We start from the raw sequence: 22,539 nt of genomic DNA, 5'->3' as shown, positions 1-22,539 counted from the left end.
TGGATGAAAGCTGACAGAGAACATAAAAAAGGCATAGGTATTTTTCTCACTTTAACTTTTTCCCGGAAATGTTCACAAGGGTTTTGTTTTTTGTTTAATGTGAGTCAGTATTTCTATTCATGGGAAATTTTTACTAGAAAGTTACTATCAATTGGTATTCAAGGATCTTTTTCTTTCTTGGCTACTCTGACCCAGCTGTTTTACCAAGGAGACTTTTGCTACATTGAAATGTTGTTAACAAGGGACAAGTTCCAGCAAGACTGAAGTTTTATATTTATACCTGAACATAAATTACTAAAGCTGAAATCACTTCAGTTCTCCAGGTTGAGAAAAGGTGACATCCACCAGAAGGTTTCCCGCATAAGCTCCACTAAAATGAATAGAAGCTCTGCAACAGCAAAGCTGTCAATAATAAAATCACAAAAAATGGTAATTTGTACTAGTAAAAACCTTGAAGTGAAAAGATTGAAAGGATAAAAACGTTCAATTTCTACTTAATAAGGAAAAAGAAAAAACTGAAGCATTTCCCCACAATTTTAATTAGGACAAATGTGTAGTTTTAATTTGATTCCAGACTTAAATAATAATAAATAGGTGGGAGAAAGAAGGCAAGACTTGGGAAAAAAACATGAGTTTTAAATTACCTCATGAGAGCAAATTAAAAAAAAAAAAAACCACAGGTATAATGTTCACAACCATAAACCCAAACCCTTCTTATACTAATGTTAAACACAGCAGAGAAATCGTAAAACTGGCATTACTGGTTAACTAGTCACTTAAAGTATTCTCAAGTTTTTCCATCTTGGCCACTTCAAATTTTAGCACCAAAATTAGCCCTCAGAGGAGGGTTCTGATACAGTTCTGATGCTATAAACGAATTGTTTTACATATAATACTTCTATATTATAATTATACACACATTCTGTACATTCACACATCCACACAAACAGGAGGAATAATCAAATGTATATACTGTGTGTTTCAGGTTGTTCACCAAGACTCAGAGCAATGGAAATAAAGCAGAAAGGAATAATATTTTACATAGTAGGCAACTTTAATGCTGTAGTGCACTTATAAAAAAAGTCCAACTCTCCCTCCCAGCTCAGCAGCTTGTCTCAACTGTTTTAATGTCATGATCCAGAAGATGCAGAAGTTATTGCCCTAAGTATTATTCTATACATTTCCATTGGGGTTCTCAGAAAAAAAAAAAAAACAACCCCCCCACCCCGAAATAGCTACTTTAAATTTACAAACTTGATTGATCTTCTCATTACAGCTTTAATTCATTGGCAATTTTGGAAGCAATGTTTTTAAAAGCTATGGATGTTCCCGATATCCGTTTAAAGCGAACTCCATTCAGTGACAGTCTTGGCAGCTTGCACACCTCCATTTCCCATTGCACGAGGTTTTCTGCGTGGCCGTCCCCATGGACACAGAAAAGCAAAAAACGCTCCCTTTGTTCATAGTCACAGTTATTGGCATCCAAGACCTTACGAATTTCCCTCATCATGTCATTAGGATCCATGGAACTGGTGGTTTTCATGCTCCAAGTAAATCGTAGTGAACGGGGCTTGGCTTCCTTGTTGTCATCCTTTTGATCAACAGCTACATTCCGACTGAAATGAAAACAAGGTTTAGTATTCAATGGGATGAATCAATTCCCTTGGAAATTATGTTAGTAAAGGCCACTGTCTTTTGCAGCACGCTTTCTTAGGGACTGCCACCACCAATCCCCACTATGATTAAAAGTCCCCATTACTGCTCAGCCACATCTGAATGAGAGAGTCCTAAAGAGTTGTATGTTATATGCCAAGGCACGTCACTCTCCACAAAGGGTCATCTCTCCTACGCCCAGAAAGCAACCTGGGAGGTTAATGAAGAGGTGGCAGCAGCGGCATTTAACTGCTTCCCAGCCATGCTGCTTCTCTGCTTCAAATCCTCTTATTTTCCAAATACTTCCCACTTCCTTACATGCATGCCTGGCAATCGAAAATTCTGTAGACGTAGGTAAGCAAATATGCCAATCCTGCATAATATTCCAAATGTTGAATTTAAATTTGATTGTGGTACTGGGGATTTTTAATGGAGAGTTTATGTGTCCCCTGAGGCAAAGTCAGTCTTTCCAACATTAGGTACAATAATTTTATCATGAACTTATTAGATATGCTGAGGTCCTACCAGAAATGTCCCTTAGGACCTGTATCTTTGGCAAGGCTGGAAGCATAGGAAGATAATGGCTCAGCCTTTCAAAATGTAAGTTTCTCACTTTCCTATATATTAAACCTATTATCACATTTTGTATCCAGTACTAATAACTATGGCTGAAAACTGTCAGTTTAGCTCCAGAAGAAAAATCACTGAGTTAACAACACATTTATTTTAAAACTGTTAAATGTTCTGTATAGACAAAACAAAGGCAGTAGTGACAAAAAGATCCATTATGTTTTAGTTTTAACAACAGTATGCTATGGTTCCAATAATGGCAGTTAATACAACTAGATCAAAATCAAGGCCACAATCCAGTGAGTGATCTAAGCATAAACAGACCAGCAGCAGTGGAATGGTTTCTCCTCAAAGGTCCCTGAACTGTAGCCTTTTTGGTGAAAATGCACCTTTTATCTATATGGCATAAACAAAGGATAGATCCCCATACCATTGCCTTCAAATCACACTTTCTCCTGTTCTATTTTGTACTGTAAATAAGAATTTCATATTGCTCTTATGCTTCAAACTAAATTAGTGACTTTGGTTCCTTAAAGACAGGAGTCTTTAAGCTTCCTTCTTTTTAGGAAAAAGGTTTTCTGGAAGCATAAACTTTGTGTGCATGGCTTAAAAACACTTCCAGAAATAGTACTGTTCAGTTGGTCCCCTGAGAGGAGAAGCACTTAACTAGGTAGCCTAACATATGATGTATTAACAGGATTCCAGTATAATTAATTCCAGTTTGGGAAAAGTCAATGAAATCCTAGAACTTAGGTAGGTAAATGAACTTGCCATCCAAAACCAAGGCTCTCTTATAAACATTTCTGTGATTAATTCCTAATCGCATGAAACTGGTTTCCGTGTTACTGGGGTTGTTAACTTTTTAATGTTCCTAAAATTGAAACCTGTTTTTAAAAATGCGTGTGTCATTCTGTTTGAAAGAAGGATGTTTCATTCAGCAGCAGTGGGCTGAACACGGATGCCACCATTTAACAGAAGTCTGTTATTTTCCTGCCTCTCTCAGTTGGAATGTAGTATTTTTCGCGTATAGGATGGGACATAACTATACATAAATAAATAAAAATCCATTATAGCTGTGTGATAGTAGATACTTGCCAGGGATGTGAGATGGCGGCATGCAAAGTCAGATTCATGTAATTTAAGTGTTTTAATCACAGCTTTGCAGATAGGAGGCAATCTTGGTTTTACATATTTGTTAAGCTAAGGAAACCATCACCAGTATTCTACTGTCTATGCCATTTAAAGGAAGGGAGAAAGAGTGTAACTCAATCTACATAAACATTTTTAAAGCAAAAAATAATTGCCCTCACCTTGAGCCCTCATATCTCCCGTTCCTCTCATATTCAGTTGGGAGCCTCAATGAAAACAATGCCGAAGCACAAAGAAAGCAGGAAAGAGAAGACAAATCTTACACTAGCATGAGTAATGTTGGCAGAACACTGCACAGCGACATCTCAATTTAATTGCAATTAAATGTTTGGGTTTAAACATTGGAATATCAGCAGACTTAGAGTATCAAACATGCCTTTCCCCTATATATATTTGGAAGCCTCAAATGGTTGCTATTAGGGCTATTATATATTGATACACAAGAAGGGAGTGACAGGTGATCTTCAAGAGCACTCTAGTGACACCAAAGGGATTGCAATAATGACAAGGCTGCTCAAATAAATGAGTTAGATAGGAAAGAAGACTAAATTTAGGATGCAACCTTATGAACATTTAGACAGCAGAGTCCTACAACTCCCAGAATTCCCCTGCCAGCAGGGTGTCTGAAGAATCCTTTAGGACTTTTTCTGTTTAAATCTGCATTGAATTGCACCATAAAGCACTCAGAAATTCAATTTGGCTCAAGATATACTAGTTAAAGATTCATGATTCTTTTCATGATTTTCCAGCCTTTCATTTTTCCTGAGATATATGAATAGACTAATCCCCTGATCAACTGATAATTGCTACCTACAGGGACTAACACACAGTTTCTACCTACAATTTTTAAATTGCCACCCACTAAGAATAAAACTTTTAAAAGAAATAGTAATAGTGCAAGAAAGAACAGCTTTTCAGCTGTTACAGGGAGGACTGAGAAGAAAACTTAAACTGGAATGAAAGAAGAATCTCAACTTTACAAATGTTTCCTAATGAATGCCATATTTACAAACGTCAAAAGACACTCCCAGTATCTTCAAGCTCCTGTTTAAAATTAACTTTGGCTTACTGATGTGATTTTCATTGTCAGGTTCTTGGCCTACAGAACAGTGGGAAATTGTCTTTCTGCATGGTTGATTTAGCTCCATCTACTGTTTTTATCATAATCAGAAATGTTAAATTGAAAGCTACTTTTAAATTAGCTTAATAAGGCATTCTGATTAACTCAGAATGTACAAGTGAAATTATGCACAGGGAAATCATCTGCACAGAGACATTAAGCAGACTACAAATCCAACACGTTGCAAAACATACATGGCAGAGTTTGAATCATTTTATGCCTTTGTGAGAATTATACGACTTCATCTGGCAGTTCTATGTACTTCTATCTACACAGCACAGTCTGCACAGTTTATTACCACTATTTGCAGTGTATCTTTAAATGAATGCAAAGTTCAAGCAAATTGCCAGTGGCATTCTGCAGAGCAATTCAATGACCACTTAACTTGAAAAGCAGGTGTACTGAGCAGTAATAAGGTACAGAAACATGGCCTGAACCTTCTCCATTCATTTATATTGTTTAAACAGCTGAGATATACTGGAAAATGGACAAAGACCAGCATAAAAGCTGAATGTACTTTTACCCCATAAGCCACTGCTCTGCCTACTGAGTAATGTATTTATACCAGTAAGATATCAAGTGGTAACAGGAAGAAAATAAAATGCTCAACCAATTCTCTAAGGTTGAACAGGATTTTGAAATGGCAGAATTGACACAGAGGCCCAGAAGAACAGAACACTGGACAGTAGTTACCAGTTTACAAACACATATCACTGCATGTATCAGCAGTTCATTTAAGCTAATTAAACACTGCATGGTAATACGGGAAGTGGCTGAGTATAATGTATGCAAATACACGCACGTTTATATCACAGAAAGGCTTATAATAGCCTTTGCTTGTTAACTGGTTTTACTGCTGTTGTAACTATTTCTGGAGTCTGTTTTTCTGTTGCTTCCTTTAGGCAATATTTATACATTTTAACATATTTTGATTGGTATGTTTATTCTCTGTCTTTTTCTTTGTTAGCTGCCTTGAACTTTTTGGAAAAGGAGAATAAGAGTGCTTATGTGCACATTTACACAGATAAAAATAACAAAGCATTTTTCAAAATCTGTGAAGTGTGAAATATTACATGCATTAGCGTGAGAATATTTTCGTTTATCACAAGGGTGTTTCCAGTTATTACTATCAGAAATGATCTGTAAACATCTGTAAAATGATTTTAAAAATGTCAGCTAGGGTATTTCCATAATTAAAATATACGTAATGGAATTAAGTGTGTAGTGACACAACATACAATGTCACATAACACAAGTACATCCATTGGGGGGGCGGAACCACACACTGCACCTGGGAGTCCAACTTAATACAAGTTCCCTAAGTAGCAACAGGAAGTGAAACTGGATTGACATTACATAGATGTGTCATTTAGTCTTACAGGATGAAACAGGATTCTGTATGTTCACAGATGATACATTATGTTTTTGTATTGTGTTTCTGAATGGTAATTCCAGAGTTTAAAATTACTGCAATATACAACTCTCTCTAGGACTGATAAATATGAAATTCAAAGAATCTAGTTTTGGAATTAAAATTTTAACATCTATTGATATATTGTAAACAATTCTAACCTATGAAAGAGAGCCAGTGTAGTGAAGTGGTTAGAATGTTGGACTGGGGACCTGGGAGAACTGGGTTCTAGTTTCCACTTGGCCGTGAAGCTCACTGGTGACTTTGGGCCCATCAATCCATCTAACTTACTTCACAAGAGTGTTATGGTGAGGATAAAATGGAACTATGTAAAGTGCCTTGGGTTCCTCCCAGAAGGAAAAAAAGGTAGACTATTAAGGACAGTGTGGTAAGGCCAATAATGAAATTCCAAAGATCATGTACTTTTATTCCAGATTAATCAATTAAGGAACAGTGGCTTTCCTGATTAAGAGTACCACTCCACACATTAGCATGCACTGAAAATCAGGAAAGCACCCCACTTCATTATTCTAATTTAGGTGTTCATGGGTGAGTCAAGAAGTACATAACTCCCTCTAGATCAGAGGTAGGAAACTTGTGGCCCTCTGGATGCTCCAGCATACAAACTCTATCAGCCCCAAACAGCACAGCCAATAGTGCGGGAACAAGGGAGTTGTAGGCCATCTGCAAAGCTATGAAGGATCATCTCTTCCATAGAAATCAAAGAGCTGGCAGTGCCTAGAGAGAACTCACCTTCAATTAGAGAGTGACTCTGGCCATAATGGAAATGGGGTGGGGGTGTTGCTACTGGGGGTTTATGCATTTCCCTGGGAAGCATGAGGCTCCTGTGCTTCCTGTGATGCCCTTCAGCTACAGCTCTGGCATGGCAACAGCTGGTCTGAAATGTGCAGTCAAATTATCTAGACTTTACTGCATCTCCTGGCCCGTGGGGATCACAGCTTGACAGCCACCTCAGCTGAGAGACAGGCTGAAGGAGCTGCAACGAAGACTTTGATGCTTACATACTGCTGGGGTTGCCTGAATCACTCAATGGAGGCAGCTCTTTATGCATTCCATAGATAATTAGGCAGAGCTCGGGGCTTCATGAAAATAAATGTGAAAGCTTGTAGCAACAGAGAAGTATCATATGCAAATCTGAATTCCCACAGCAATTACTGGCCGGGGGAAAGGAGCACAGGTCACCCAATAGATATAAACAAAGATGTATCATACCGTAATCTTAATCTGAGGAACTCTGTAAATTGCAGAGTCTCCAAATCTACCCACACTAACTGACCCACAGTGAGCTATGCATTAAATGGATTAAACACTGACAGTTATGTAAACCCTGGGAAAGGTGCACTTTTTCTGTAGTGCCAGAAGCAATGAATGGAAAACCACAATGCCTTCCTTTTTCTTCTTTTATACAGCAACCTATTCACTGCTGTATAAAAGGAAAAAACCCTGCTTGGTCTATTAGTGTTATTATTTATTATATTATAATATTATATAATTAATATTTTTATTTGTATCACCTTAGCATATAAATATCTGAGCCAATTTGAGGTTCAGCACCTAGTTCTCAAACAATATTCCTCCACCTCTTACATATACACAAAGTAAGTGGTGGCAGTCCTGCCTCCAACATGATGGCCATTTTAAATAATTTTCCCTCCCTCAAAGCACAGGGAAACTTTTTATCTCCATTCCAGAGCTCGGAACGAAGCATTTACTGAAACATGCTATAGAGATGCTTATAGTTCTGATTATGTATCAATATTCAATGTTTGAGTTTTAACAAAAGTAAAAACCTAGGGCTAGGTTCCAAATATATTATGAATAACAGTAAATAAACTGACACGGCTCTTAAAATAAAGATTGATAAAGCAAATAGAAAATTACTTACCTTTGTATTATGTTTTTGATCAATATTTCTAAACATCATTTTTCAACCATAAGCATGCTAGGTGTATTAGTATAAGAACAAAATTATTTTTGGCACTATCAAAGAAAGTAAAGCGCACAAGGCATGCTTTGCATTTCATTATTCAGGTGCCAGAGATCCATAGGAACTATAATTAGTTAATGATTTTTTTCTTCTTATCTTGGGTACATGAAGAGTATTTAGTTCTCAGCAGAAAGTTTAGTTGTGTTTCAATTTTTGTTTTAAAGGGAAAAAAGGCCAGAAAGCCAAATTGAATGTTAATTGCGAGAGCTGGTTCTTAAAATATAAGTAAAATCCTACCTTTTGATAAACCTGAATGACATGTTTCTAAAAGAAATTAAGCCAAAATAATAATTAACAAAATGTGTTTGTATGAAATAAATTGAAAATCCATTCAACATGCGAGACACAGAATGATAATAATAGCTCAGTGAAATGTGGAAATAACAGTTTCAAGTTCACTCTGGAAATAAAGAATAGTTATTGGAATGGAGGAGTCTCCAGTGTTAAGAGAAATCCAGAGAAATCCACTGAAGTGCCCCCAGTGTTCTCCAAGGGGGAGGTTCTGTCCCTCCAGAAGTGATGGCAAGGGAATCTCAGGTCTGTATTTGGCATTATGAATGTCTACATGGATGGTCAACTACTCCAAGGCATGGTTGAGGAAAAGGAGTAACTTACTCCATGTTAAGAGTGTGCCAATTAAATATTACACCTAATTATCACTCAGGAGTCTAAAGGTAAATTGAAGGATCATCCATACAAGCAAAGCACCACACACCACATCCTAACCCTTAAAACAATTCTTTCAAATGTTCAGGTGCCACATTACAGCAAACTAATTTGGGAACAATAAAGTTTCTAGGAAATCTTGTCTCTGGTGCTTGGGGAAGTCTCTGACAATGACTAGGGTGGCCCAGGAGCTCATGTACAGGGCTCCTTCAGCTACCATGGACGGCATCAAAATTATCATTTCCTGTGACCCAAGTATGAGATATGTTTCACACAGGCTCCCATACACACTCCTCGGTCCACTCACCAGATTCAGACAAAGCTGCCTGACCTGCATTTACATGGACCGTGGACAAGGAATCATACTGTAGGGTATTACAGTACAATACAATAGTATTATAGAGAGCCAGTGTGGTGTAGTGGTTAAAAGCATGGGACTGGGACTCAGACGATCTGGGTTCGAGTCCCCACTCGGCCATGGAGCCAACACGGTGACTTTGAGCCAGTCACAGACTCTCAGCCCAACCTACCTCACAGGGTTGTTGTGGGGATAAGATGGAGGAGGAGATGTAAGCTGCCTTGAGCCCTTTTTAGGAAAAAGGCAGGCTATAAATCGGAAAATAAATAAATAAATAAATAAATTGATGTGACTGTATTGTTGATCTTATGTTTTTATGCTATTACTGTTGGTTTGCTTGACTACTATACGGTGCCTTGGTGATATTTGTGAAAAGACAGCAGAAGTAAATAATTTTTAAAAAAATTAAATGCTATGGTTAAGCTACCAAGGACTGAGCAAAATATGCCCCCAATCCAGTAACTCTGGCTTTGAGAAAGCTAGCTCAGAAGTGTTTCAGAATTCTTTTTTTTCAGTTAACACAGACACAACAACTATGCAAGAAAATTCAGTGAAGCAGTATTGTCATCTCTGACTGGCAGAGACTCTTCAGGCACTCAGGCTGAGGTCTTTCCGAAACTCATGGCTTGAGACCCCTTCAAGCTCGGGATGCCAAGGGCTGAACATGTGGTCCTTGATGCGCAAAGCACATCCTCTGCAAATAGCTATGGCCCCTGGCCCCCTTCAGTGAATTATATGCACACATGAATCTTTGAAACATGGGCTTCCTGAATGGGTACTCCTTTGTAATTAACAGACTACTGTTCTGCCTCTAAGAAAGGCAGATGCCTGTGAGACCATTCCTGCTTTTGATGCGTCCTGAAAAAAGAGCACAACTGCAACTCTAATCAAGGGAAAGTCCACCATGAATTTACATGTGTCCATTCCTCCTTTTGAAAATCTCACTCTCAGCTCTTATTATCTGTTAGCACCTATGCTGCTTATAGGCCTTAACTTTTGAATCACCACATTCTGGCAAAGCTGACTGGCTCCTCGTGTTCACCATGGAATGTCTTTCATTCTCTTCAGTGTGAAGTATGGGAAGATACTGACAGAATTAGTCATCCAAGCCTCAGGAGTCCTGATATGCAAGTGGGTTTAAAGAAAAAACTTGCTTCATATACAAGGATGATGCAAGCTCTGGGGATGAGACTTTCTATGTTAACAGTTGTCACCTGGTTATCTTGCTCAGTGTTAGGATAAACCACTACTCCATATTTCTGATCTTTTAAAGATGGGTCAGTTAAACCAGCTTCTTTAGCCCCACCCTACCTCACGTAGTTTTTCAACACCTTGCTGCTACATGTGTAATTTTTAAATATGCTTTTCTTTTACACTTAAAGAGTTGCAGACCACAGAAAAGAGAAATGGACACCTAAAACTGTAACATGGCTAGGTAATATTATGGAGAATGCCAAAGCAAAATTCTGTCCTGATTTTTTAAAAAATACATACCTTCTTGTCAGCTTTGAGGTCAATTTACTGAACAAGTTAGTGGAGCCCCTGCTTCGCGTCTGTGAAAGTGGCGTTGCCTCATGAGACAGACTGGGCGATGCAGGGGGCCCATTGTAAGTAGCAGTGCGCCGTTCTCTGAGCTGCCCGTGGAAAGTGCTACGACTCGCAGTTCCTCTTGGAAAACGGATGCGATCAGGCGTTGTTGCACTGCTGATACTGTGAGTTGAAGCAACTGGTGTCCTTTGATCAGGTATAGTACTAGAATAAGAGCACAGATGAATTCACATTTTATCTGCAAAAACTCACCTTTCTGCAAGACTAACACAGTACAGGTTTTAAAAAGGCATGGTGTACCTCTAGAGGACAGAACAAAAAGGTTTACAGATTACAGTTTAGAGGGAGCATTATGTCAGCACATCAATGATTCATAATTTTAACAACATAAATGCAGTAGAAGCAAAAAAGGGAATCTAAAAATCTGCATGGAAGGGGCAAAGTTCAGCCGAAGCTATTTCATATGGATTTTTTTAAATGGAAAAGCTAATGCAGGAGAGGAAAGGAGGTTCAAGTGTAGCTTCCTTCTATAAATATGAATGTAAAAATCCCTTTCCTTCACTTACTACCCATGCTGATAATTTGAGAATATCTTTCCAGAAGAAAAACATCTATAAGAGAATCTATTTCAAAATGTTGTTCCTAATATTTTCTGCAGCCATGCACTATTACAGTATAAGGTTACAGTATTTGTTAGGGTAGAAGGAAGATTTCTGACAGCCCTAAAGGAACATGGTCATTAAGAAGGGATCACATCACTAACCACCTTGACCAGAAGTCAAAGCTAGGTAGCACAAAAAGGGAAAAATACTTCTTGTGGGTAACACAGTGTTCTAGCATTGTCTATGTCTAAAAATTCCATAGCACAGAGACTAGCAGCAGTGCCTATCAGTTATTTCACAACAATGTTCTTACATAGACCTGAAGTTATCTGCGCCATTGTTTACTGGAGGTAACATCAACTTCGCATGAACAGAGGCTGACATGGACATCGACTTCTGATGTCGCAGCCGAACACTGGCGGAGGATGTGGTACAAACGGTATCGGGGCTAGCTGGATTAGTGCATGATTCAGTCAGACTGTGAGAGGGTTGGGTTCAGGCAGAGGCAGAAAGAACAGTATGATGGACCAATGACAGACATGCAAACTGTTGCGCAGTAAAAAGAAAAATCTTTCTTCACAAGCATCTTCCATTTTGGCTAAATACTCATTCACAATCAAACCATTCACAATTTGTATGTAAGCTGTCCCGAGGCTCTTGCGATGGGGCAGGATACAAGAATTCTAAACAAACAAACAAACAAACCTGACCAAGAGGAAAGGAAAACAACTGAAGACACGTTTTCCTGATTAGTCACAAACGTATTGGATTTCCTTAAACTTAGAATCATACAGTTAGAAGGGGCCTAGAAGGGCATCAGGTCCAGCCCCCTTGCTCAATGCAGGACTCAAGTCTCCCATTCTGATTCTAACCAGAAGTGACCTTGCTTAGCTTTCAAGATTAGGGAGTATCAGGGATTTCAGGCTATACAGAAGTATTATACTTGAGTCAGGCCAGTGGTCTATCTAGCCCAGTGCTGTCTATTCTGACTGAAACTCTTCAAGGTTTCAAGCAGAGGTTGCTGTTGGCTCTGCTACAGAAAAACCTTGAACGGCAGGTGCCAGATTGAACCTGGTACATGCAAAATACTACACTTCTGAACTGTACCCACTTCCTTCTTTGGTTATTACTGAATACTGTCAAAACGGCCTTGTAGATGCAGGAATGAGACCACCTTTTGCCTCTGAAGATAACATATAGCATTGGGTCCAGGGTCAAAACTGCACCTTCCTCCCCATCTCTCTACCTTAGCTAATCAGTACTAAGAAAAGATGTACCCAGAGCAACCCAGCAGAGTGGGTAGGAAGAGTTGCATGGTTTAAATGGGAAGGGCGGCTGATCAACGATCATCCAATACAGTGGGACTCAAGGAGGGCTTTCTCAGCACCACTGCCTCCTTCAAGCAGGCTGGGACCCTGCCTTGACCAAAGAAGGCATTGGGTTCACCCATGTACCCTGTTGTTTTTATGAGCCAGGGAGGGCAAGGATCCAGAAAAAACACTGTGGCTCTCATCCTTCCAACAATCCTGCTCACTTCCTCAGCCTGTACAAACTGAAAAATATCCCATAACATTGAGCAAGCAGGAGCCAAAGTTATATCTACAGGGATGGTATTAACCACAGCAGCAAGGCAGAGTGGATCTGAGCATCTTTGTAGGCAAAGTGCTGAGCAAATTGATCACACTGGGCTGATGAAAGGTCTGAATCCTCCTCTTGTGGGTCAGCATATCAAAGACCTCCTACCACTCAAAATAACTCTGCAGAATAGCTCTCTGCAGACTCAGTAACAGTGGCAGAAAAGACTCTCTTCTTTCCTCCTTGTATTGCCACAGAGTGGCAGGATCTAGACCAGACCTGGGCACTGTACGGCCCACAGGCCACATCCGGCCTGATGGCTGACCCTGACTGGCCCACATGAGGTCACTGGCAAATTAAAAGTCAATGCAAATATATATTGTCATAATATAGATGCAAGCAATACAACTGCACTGCTTTTATAAATTTGCACTATGTAAGTAAAACTGAATTGAATTTATTGCTTTTCATGTAATGTTAATGTTTTTGTGAATATTCATTAAATAGTGTTGTTCTGTGCTCCACATTTTCATTGTATCATTGTAATGTTTCATTTACTGTTTTTATAGAGATATATATTGAGCAGAGCTGTAAGTGTATTGGTCCGGCCCTTAACAACTGTCAAAGTTTCTCATGTGGCCCCATAGGAAAATCAATTGCCCACCCCTGATCTAGACTGTGCTTGCTCAGATTCAGCCTAAGTTTTCTACCAACATCATGCTAGTTGTCTCACTTGTTTCATTGCTGCCAGCTCCCTAGAAAACCAGGGTGCCTTTGCTGCATGAGAGGAGGTGCTCAGGAGAATTGGGTCTTCCACCCTGGTTATTTTTCTGTTCCAGAGATCAGCCTGGGCTTCAACAGCATTGCCTGTATAGGCACCAGGAAAATCTTCAAGAGCTATCAAGATCCATCCATCAGGCTCCATCAGCCTGCGAGGGTGAACCATTGTTACTGGCACTCCACCCCCACAGAGGATCTCAGCATCAGCAAGTCTAAACCCCATTTATCTGTCCATGACAATGGAACTACTGAGAATTTTTCTACTCTCAGGTCACTATGAACCTGTCCAGCACAGAAAACAAGACCCAGACTGTGCCCAGAAAACAAGACCCAGATTGTGACTGGGGCCAAAGACCATTTCGGACAGATCCATGATTGTCATAGTGCACATGAAATCTTGACTGGCCAATTGGGGAATGGCTGTTAAATTCCCCCAGCACAAGGCAAGGAATCTCCAACAACAACCCTGGCATTACCCCTGGCTAGCTGAGGAAGGAAGAATGTTGAGCAGCGAGCTGGTCGGTACACCAAAAGAATCCCTTTTCTGTCCCAGGCATCCACCTTCAAATACACACACTCATACCTAGCATTACAAGAAACCACTGCTACTTCACCACCCCATCCCCCAGATTTTTTCTCTGCTACATGTATATACAGCAATGCATGCCTCAAATTTGGAAAAAGGGTCTCCTTTCCCCAAAGTACAGTAACTGGGGGAAGGAGAGTAGTAAATAGTAAGGGCAGTAAAGGATGAAAAATGGAGAAGATAGCATCAATTACATTATTAGTTACCCAAAAACTGTTGTTCAGGTTCAAATACCATGCAGCTTCTATAAAATTTACCACAGCTTGTTCAAAGCAGTTGTATTTCATTTAACTTGACTTCTAAGTTAGAAATTCTACTGATCATACATCTTCTAGGGGGGTTGCAAGATTTTCAATTAAATAATTAAATCAGGTCTTATTTGACATGCAGACTCAAAACATATGGGAAGAACAGGTTTCTCTCTCTCTTCTGTTACCCTGCAGGATACTGTTAACCTTTAATACAATATAAAATAGCTTAGCACAGACTGCATATGGATATACATAACTGTCAGTCTTAAGTGTTCATGCTGGAAATTCTCCAAGGGAGTTGCATTAAAGTTAAGACCTTCTCTGGGAGTGAAAACTCCATTCCTGCCTGGGTTGTCAGAGAAAGTTGCTCTTCTTCTGCCCTGCCACCCCACACCTTGTCTGAAGTGTCTGTTCTCTAATGCAGTCTTCCCCAGCCTGGTGCCTTCCAAATGGATGAGACTTCTGCTCCCATTATTCCTAGACAGCATTGGGGGGGGGGGGGGAAGGTGATGCATAACAGTACTGGACTGGGACCCAGGAGATCTGGGTTCTAGTCCTCCATCATCACTGGATTGCTGTGTGGATAAAATGGAGGATGAAGATCACATATACCCCCTTGGGATCCCTGGAGGAAAGTCAGGATAAAAATGTAATGAGCAAGCAAGAAAATTAGGTGTGGGAGAGCGGCTAATGGATTAAAGGTTCTGATGGGAAGCAATCTGAAGTCATCCAGGAGGAAGGTCTAATGCCTTTCTTTCAAACTGTTCTTCACAGCACTCTGCTTCTCTATAGTTTAGTAAGCCAGTTTCTCATCTAAACAACATTTGAAGGAAAAGAGCAGAGGTTCTTAAACTGAGGAACTGGCTGCACTAAGGGACAAGTCCGAAAGGTATTTGGTTTCTAAGGCAGAACGTTACCTACTGTAACAAATGACCAGCTGGGGAAATGGGTTAATATTACTTTTCAGCATTTTTTCATTTGTTTAATGCATTACTCTAGCAGTGATAAATGTAACACCAAATGTACTGTATTTCTAAATGACTTGTCTTGTTCATTTTGTACACCACCCTGGAACCTGTGAGGTTGAAAGATGGTCTAAAAATATGGAAAACAAGTATGGTAGAGATTCAGAACCAATATCCATGAAAGCAAAACTAGTGGCCTTTTATGGAAAACCTGGAATTATGTAGGACTGTAATATCTAGTAGAATTTAAACACACAGAGAAGGTTCAGTGCAAAAGAACATTTTTTTTTTACCATTCAGGGCAAGTATGTAAGAATACAGACATTTCCTATGGTGTACAGTGTGCCAAAAATGCCCCTTCTTCAAAGGCAAAAAAGATCTCACACAGTACTGTAGCAACTCACTTAGCACATGTTGTAAATACAAGTAGGATATATTACATGTTGCTCTCTCAGCAGATAAGAGAACACCTTTCTTAGGGAGACAAAGAAGGGATTACAGACTTTTGAAGAATGGATATATTTCATGTGTGTAATGTGTAACTACTGGGATGTTTTAAGAATAAATGCTCACCATGGTTCTTCAGTCTCATTCTGAGGTCTCCCTCTTCATTTTTTGGAGATATTGCAAATTACAACATAGTACAAGTATTTTAGAGTACTAATTTTAGTCTTTTGCCTGCCCTCTTTTAATGTTTTGCCTGTCCCTCCTTTCCAAATGCTTCAGGGTGCAGCTCAACACTACACATGCACACACACACACAATTTATAAAGGTCAAAGAATAAAAGTTGCCCTGTTATCCTACTTTCCACAAACCCAAGAATACCAACATTAAATACAGACTGCATATATCACATAACAATGATGGACACAACCCAGACAAAATTAAGCACTTGTTTTTGATTTCAGTTAAAGAAGAGGTTAAGCACATGCTTAAGGCTGAAATATTGGGAGCAGGTTTCACTGGGAGTTCATTTAAGTAAAATATAAAGGGTTGAGCTATATGTTTATCACCAAAATCAGCAGGATCTGAAATGCTTGACAGGATTACATCTTCTCCATTTCATTTTCAGAGATGCCAAATTAGGATTGATCAAGGTAAGAAATTCCAGTAGCAACTAATGCTGTTTAATTGGAATATGTTGTAGATTTTTTTCATGATTGCTAACTTCAGAGGAAAATAATAATGCCATCACAGCCACTACTTAAGTATGGAAAGCTTTCCTTCAAAAAACTCTTACCTGCTCTCCTTGCCATTTTGAATGACTGAGTGTCTGTCTGCAGTTGTTCTTTCACTACAAACATATGTATTTCGCCGTGTCATGGCTCCAGGTGCAGTGTTATTCTGCAAAGAAATGTCACACATTTGTTAACTTCCAGACATTCTAGTTTTCATGATTCTGCTATTTTTATTATGAACTGAACTGAAGCTGCTCAGTCATAAAGAAACTGAAACACCCTATCCACTTATTACTAGCTTTTGTCTACATTGAACCCAAAATCAGACATTTAAACTATTTCTTGCCATCTATTTTTAAACATTTTATGGATCTTTTAGGAAACATGAATACCACCTTTTCCACCTGAAACTAAGCAATGTTCCAAATAAGAACACAATTGAGAGGTCTAATAGAGATTCAGGAAAAATTATAAGAAATATTACTGTGTACAACAGGAAGTAAAAAAAAAAGGACATCATCTAACACAAAATAATTAAGGCTGTAAGGAAACCACAGTTAAAACAAAGGAAGTAGAAATAGAAGGGTACATTGCAAAACAGTTTGACATTTTCAAATATGTACACACATACATACACAGAGGAAAAGATAACCACAAGCCTACTCAAAAATGACATTTTGTTTGGGGGCAGGACCACAAAGAAAGTTAAATAATTACTTTGCCTCTGTCTTTACAGAGAAAGAGTGTGGAGATATGCCCAAGCCGGTGATCAATTTTCCAGGAATGACAGAAGAGCTAGTGGATAACAGAATGGGTTTAAAAGTGTTAGATGCACTGAAAATAGACAAAGCATATGGTCAGGATAAGCATGTACCCACTGCTCATTCAGAGGAAATAAGGAAATCTGGAAAGTTTTAATCTTTCTTCCTCCTGAATAGTAAGTGCAACAAGCAAAAAATCCCCATAAAGACTAGAAAAGCAAGACACAATTCCATTATACCATTCCCACCACCCATTCTGAATTTCAAGCTACAATACAAAAAGAAACAGAGATTATCAAGTCAAGCATTCTCTAATGAGAAAGACTTCCAAGACTGTTTTTGCTGAAATCTGTTGCAATTATATGCTAAGCCATGGGTATGCAAACTTTCTGGACTGTAGGCATAGTTGGCAATTTGAGAAAGTGCCCTGGGCACCATCACAAAGGCAAAGGACAAGTAATCCACCAAAAGACTGAATACAAGGGAGAGGTGGGGTTTGAGACCCAACAGAGTTTAAATCCACCAAAAGAAACCTATTTCACATTGAATTAATGTGGTGGTAAGAAAACATGTCAATTTGTTAAAAAGCAGAAGCACCAACAAAGGTCTTCAGGGAGGTACTTTGGTGCTCATGTGCACTACACTGCTCCGTGCTAAGTAAACAACTTGGTAAGACAAACTGATTAATGGGAGCATCATTTTCAACTAATCTGTGGAGTCCTTTGAAGATTTACTGCTACAACAGATATTTTACACCATTAACTGTAGGAGTATGAGGGGGAGGAAGAAAGGAAGGGAACTTGATAAAACTGGTGTGGGGCAGATGGTGACAAAGTAATCTTAAGTTTCTTTTAAGTTAGAAAGAAAAAAAAATCAAATAAGTAGGGTCTTTCATTATCTGCCATACACAAGTAAAGGCTTGTTTAAACGGCATATTCTAATGAAATGTGAAGAATTTGCAACTGCAGTTTGATGTAAATAATGCTCTCAGATTCAAAAGAACAACATTTTGCTGCTATGCGTCTTTATAGCACTGCCTGCACTTGCAAATAACCTAAACAATATTCTTTTTCCTTGGACATTTGCTACAGATACACCACAACTCTGAGCCAAGAGGTGAATACCTTAATGGGATATCACAAATCTAAGTGTGGAATCTGTCAATCTGTTGTTTCTTCCCTCCATGGTGAGGGAAGTGGGAGGAAAACCTGCAAGCTAGTGGCTTTCAGAAATGATGCCTGAAAGGGCAAATCATGTGAATACCAATGGCATGTTAGATTACACAAAGAATTCAATCTAGTCCAACATTTTCTTCACATAGGGGTCAAGCAGTGGCCATTAATGTCTACACTATGCAAAAACTGCTAAAACATATGAGGAACTCTTAGATTAGACCAAGGCTCCATCTCTCACAGCATCCAGTTCTATGTATTGGTCTGCCAGATTGCTTCCACAAACTCACAAGCAAGGCATGAAGGCAACACTGCTGCCCCAGCAGCAAATTGGTTCTGAACAAGTATTCAATTTCTAATCAGCCTTTCCATCAAAAGTGCCCCTCAGGAGGTTCTCTGTAGCTAGAAGCCATTGATAGTATCTTCTATTGGGCTGCAATAGAAGAACTGCTCTGAACATACCTGCAAGGTTTGGGTTGTGTCAAGTGCTTAGGTACAAACAATTTATAAAGTGGCAGGCAGGGCCCTCCACTGTATATGTTAAAATGCTACGGCAGAACTTATGTTTTGCATGAACAAAGACTCAGATGCATTCCTCAGAAATTTCAACCAAAACGTAGCAAGTAAAGTCAAACTCTGAAAAGTTGCTGCCCATCAGAGCAGATAATGGATTCCTGGAAGCTCTGGAGGATTTTCCGGTTGACAAGACTGGTGATCCTGTTGATGCCCTGGTTGAACTGTGGAATGAGGAGATGACCAGGGCTACTGACACGATCGCTCCCAAGCGTCCTCTCCCACCTGGCAGAGCCCATTCATCTCCTTGGTATACACCTGAATTACAGGCGATGAAGCAGGTTGGGAGACGTCTAGAGCGTAGGTGGAGGAGATCACGGGGTGATTCTGACTGAACACACTTGAGAGCCCATTATCGGGCCTATGCTGTGGCGGTGAGGATGGCGAAGAAGAAATTCTTCTCCGTTTCCATTGCCTCCTCACAATGCCGTCCGGCGGAGCTCTTTTGGGTGGTGCAGGGGCTGGTACATCCGGGCCCAAAGAAAGATCTTGTGCCACTCTCGAAGGCCCGCAGTGACGACTTTGCCAAGCATTTCAGGGAGAAAATCGCTCAGATTCGCCACGAGCTTGACTCTACTACTGAATCAGATTCTACTGGGGAGATGCCATTGACGTCGTTGAGTCCACAATTAATGGATGAATTTCAATTGTTGCGGCCTGATGATGTGGACAAGGTGCTTGGACAAGTACATCCTACCACTTGCTTACTAGACCCATGCCCATCTTGGCTACTGAAGAAAGCCAAGGATGGGATTGGGACCTGGATCCTGGAGGTGGTCAACACCTCTTTAAGAGACGGCCGGGTACCTGCCCCTTTAAAGGAGGTGGTAGTCCGGCCAGTCCTAAAGAAGGCATCCCTGAATCCAGAGGTGGCCACCAATTATAGACCGGTGGCCAACATCCCGTTCCTGGGCAAGGTGCTAGAGCGGGTGGTGGCAGGACAACTCCAAGCACTCTTGGATGAAACTGATTATCTGGACCCATTTCAGTCCGGCTTCAGACCCGGGTATGGCACTGAATCTGCCTTGGTTGCCCTGTAGGATGACCTGTGCAGGGAGAGACAGGGGGAGTGTGTCCCTGTTAGTTCTCCTGGACCTCTCAGCGGCTTTCAATACCATCGACCATGGTATCCTTCTGAATAGGCTAGCGAGTTTGGGAGTTGGAGGCACTGCGTGGCGGTGGTTCCGCTCCTATCTCAACGGCCGATCTCAGAAGGTGGTGCTGGGAGACTACGGCTCTGCGCCATGGCAGTTATGCCATGGAGTTCCGCAGGGGTCCATTTTGTCCCCTTTGCTATTTAACATCTACATGAAACCACTGGGAGAGGTCATCAGGAGGTGTGGGCTGCGGAATCATCAGTAAGCGGATGATACCCAGCTCTACCTCTCGTTTTCTACCAATCCAGGTGAGGCAGTGGCTGTGCTGAACCGGTGCCTGGCTGAGGTAATGGGCTGGATGAGGGCCAATAAACTGAAGCTCAATCCAGACAAGACGGAGGTCCTGTTGGTGGGTGGCTCGGGCCTCGGGATGGGGGACTTGAGCCTTGTCCTAAATGGGGTTGCACTCCCTCTGAGGGACAGGGTTCACAGCTTAGGAGTGCTCCTCGACCCTGAGCTGTCTCTAGAAGCTCAGGTGACGGCGGTGGCGAGGAGCGCCTTCCTTCAGCTTCGGCTGATACGTCAGCTGCGTCCCTTCCTGGAGAACGACTGCCTGGCAACAGTGACACACACACTGGTAATTTCCCGATTAGATTTCTGTAACGCGCTCTACGTGGGGCTACCCTTGAAGACGGTCCGGATACTTCAATTGGTGCAGAATAGAGCTGCCAGGTTGCTGATGGGGACTGGGCGTTGTTCACATATAACCCCAGTTCTCCGTCAGCTCCACTGGCTCCCGATTGAAGCCTGGGCCCAATTCAAGGTGTTGGTTATGACCTATAAAGCCCTCAACAGCTTGGGACCTGGATATCTAAAGGAACACTTGCGCCCATATATGCCCTCCTGCCCCTTGAGATCAGCAACAGATGCCCTTCTCCGGGAACACTCCATGAAGGATATTAGGAGGGTGAGTACCCGGAGGAGGGCTTTCTCTGCGGTAGCGCCCCATCTATGGAATGAGCTCCCCAGAGAGGTCTGCCTGGCGCCGTCGTTATTTGTTATTCGGCGCCAGGCTAAGACCTTTTTATTTAAAACTTATTTTAATTGTTAAATTATTTGAATTAATAGGATTTTAAATTTTTAGCCGAGAATGCACCGGGGGCTTTTAAACAATTTTTTTTAATTCGTTGTATTGTTATTATTTATGTATCCTTTGTGAGCCGCCCCGAGGCGTTGTTGCGATGGGGGCGGTATAGAAATGTAATAAATAAATAAATAAATAAATAAATAAATAAATAAATAAATAAATAAATAAATAAATAAATAAAGTTGACCAGAAAAGAATGAATGATCCACCTCAGTATAAGGCATCTCCTTATGATCCATGACAAATTTGTGGCAACTCATAGTCTTTTTGGACGCAGTGGTTAGTGCAGAGCTTTCAGCACAAGAACCATATGTACGCAGTAGGACGCTGAAAGATCCTGGAGATCTAGCTGCTCCTCTGTGTACTAACTGCAGCTTCCAAACTGATTTCAAGGGCAGCCCCAGTGCATTACAGTAGCCCAATCTTGAGGTTACCAATGCATGGGTCACTGTAGTGAGGCCTTTCCAAGAATGGCCACAGTTGCCAGATCAGCCAAAGCTAGCCACGGGTGCTCTTTGCCATCAAGGCCATACGGGTCTTGGGGGAGGGATGCACCCAAAAGCATTCCCCAGACTATGTTCCTGCCCCTATAGAGGAAGTGCAACTCCATCCAGGACATCCTCACAGAGCCTCGCCTTACTAGGATTCAGTTTCAGTTGGCTGGTTCTCCACCAGCCCAACACTACACCAAGGCAATAGCATTGCACTCCCCTGATCAAGGACACTTAACAAAATAGGTCCTGAGCTCAGACTGAAATGGGTCCAGATACTACATATCCTCCAAGATTTTTCTCCCGAGATTTCCAGTTAATGGAATGGCCACTGCCTGAGATGCTAAACAGCCACTGTCAGAATGACAGTACTGGGCTAGAGAGACCTATAGTCTGACTTGGAATGCAGCTGATTCCTTTGCTCATAATATGCATCCTTAATTACATGAGAAGTACTACCACTTGAAATGGACAACCCAACGACGGCCCAGAGCTGAGCAAAAACAGAGAGATGCATTCCGAAGTGAACAAGATCTGCTGAGCTATGAACTAGCACCACAAGGTATCTTGAAGAAAGCACACATTTAATCATTAATGCACAAATTTAATGAGAAAACCAAAGATCTTAACAAAGCTGAAAAGAAAGTTCAAAATCAAATCTAAAACCCCCAAGGATTCTTTCATCTATTCAGAGTTCCTGAAAGGAAACAGGTAACTTTTCATTTGAGTATAGATAAAGACAGACTGAAAAAAAAAAAACAGAAAACCCAGAAGAGGACTAGCAAACACAGATGATCAGAGAAAGGAAATATGATCAAGCTTTAATAATACAGTTCATGTATGCTTTACTGGGAATTTCTTTTCTGTCAAATGTTTA

At 40.6% G+C, this 22,539-nt stretch overlaps 1 protein-coding gene across 7 annotated transcripts in view; it reads right to left on the bottom strand.

Moving 5' to 3' along the window:
• Positions 1-1,035: 1,035 nt before the first annotated feature.
• The window catches only part of MARK3 (microtubule affinity regulating kinase 3), a 79,985-nt gene continuing 58,481 nt past the window's right edge, over positions 1,036-22,539 (bottom strand). For 4 of the 7 annotated variants that reach the window (XM_044435620.1, XM_044435622.1, XM_044435625.1 and 1 more), the window contains 5 exons: positions 16,484-16,587; positions 10,430-10,687; positions 8,149-8,175; positions 3,534-3,578; positions 1,036-1,616 (listed from right to left, as the gene is read on the bottom strand). In XM_044435620.1, coding sequence (XP_044291555.1) covers positions 1,271-1,616; positions 3,534-3,578; positions 8,149-8,175; positions 10,430-10,687; positions 16,484-16,587 — 780 coding nt within the window. In that variant the 3' untranslated portion in view covers positions 1,036-1,270. The remainder of the gene's footprint in view (positions 1,617-3,533; positions 3,579-8,148; positions 8,176-10,429; positions 10,688-16,483; positions 16,588-22,539) is intronic. The other 3 variants (XM_044435623.1, XM_044435621.1, XM_044435624.1) reach the window with 3 other exon arrangements.

Source organism: Varanus komodoensis, unplaced genomic scaffold (genome assembly GCF_004798865.1).
Source record: "Varanus komodoensis strain SLA01 unplaced genomic scaffold, ASM479886v1 scaffold3, whole genome shotgun sequence".
Classification (NCBI taxonomy): domain Eukaryota; kingdom Metazoa; phylum Chordata; class Lepidosauria; order Squamata; family Varanidae; genus Varanus; species Varanus komodoensis.
Note: the sequence above shows the minus strand (reverse complement) of the source record. Positions and strands in the feature narration are given on the sequence as shown.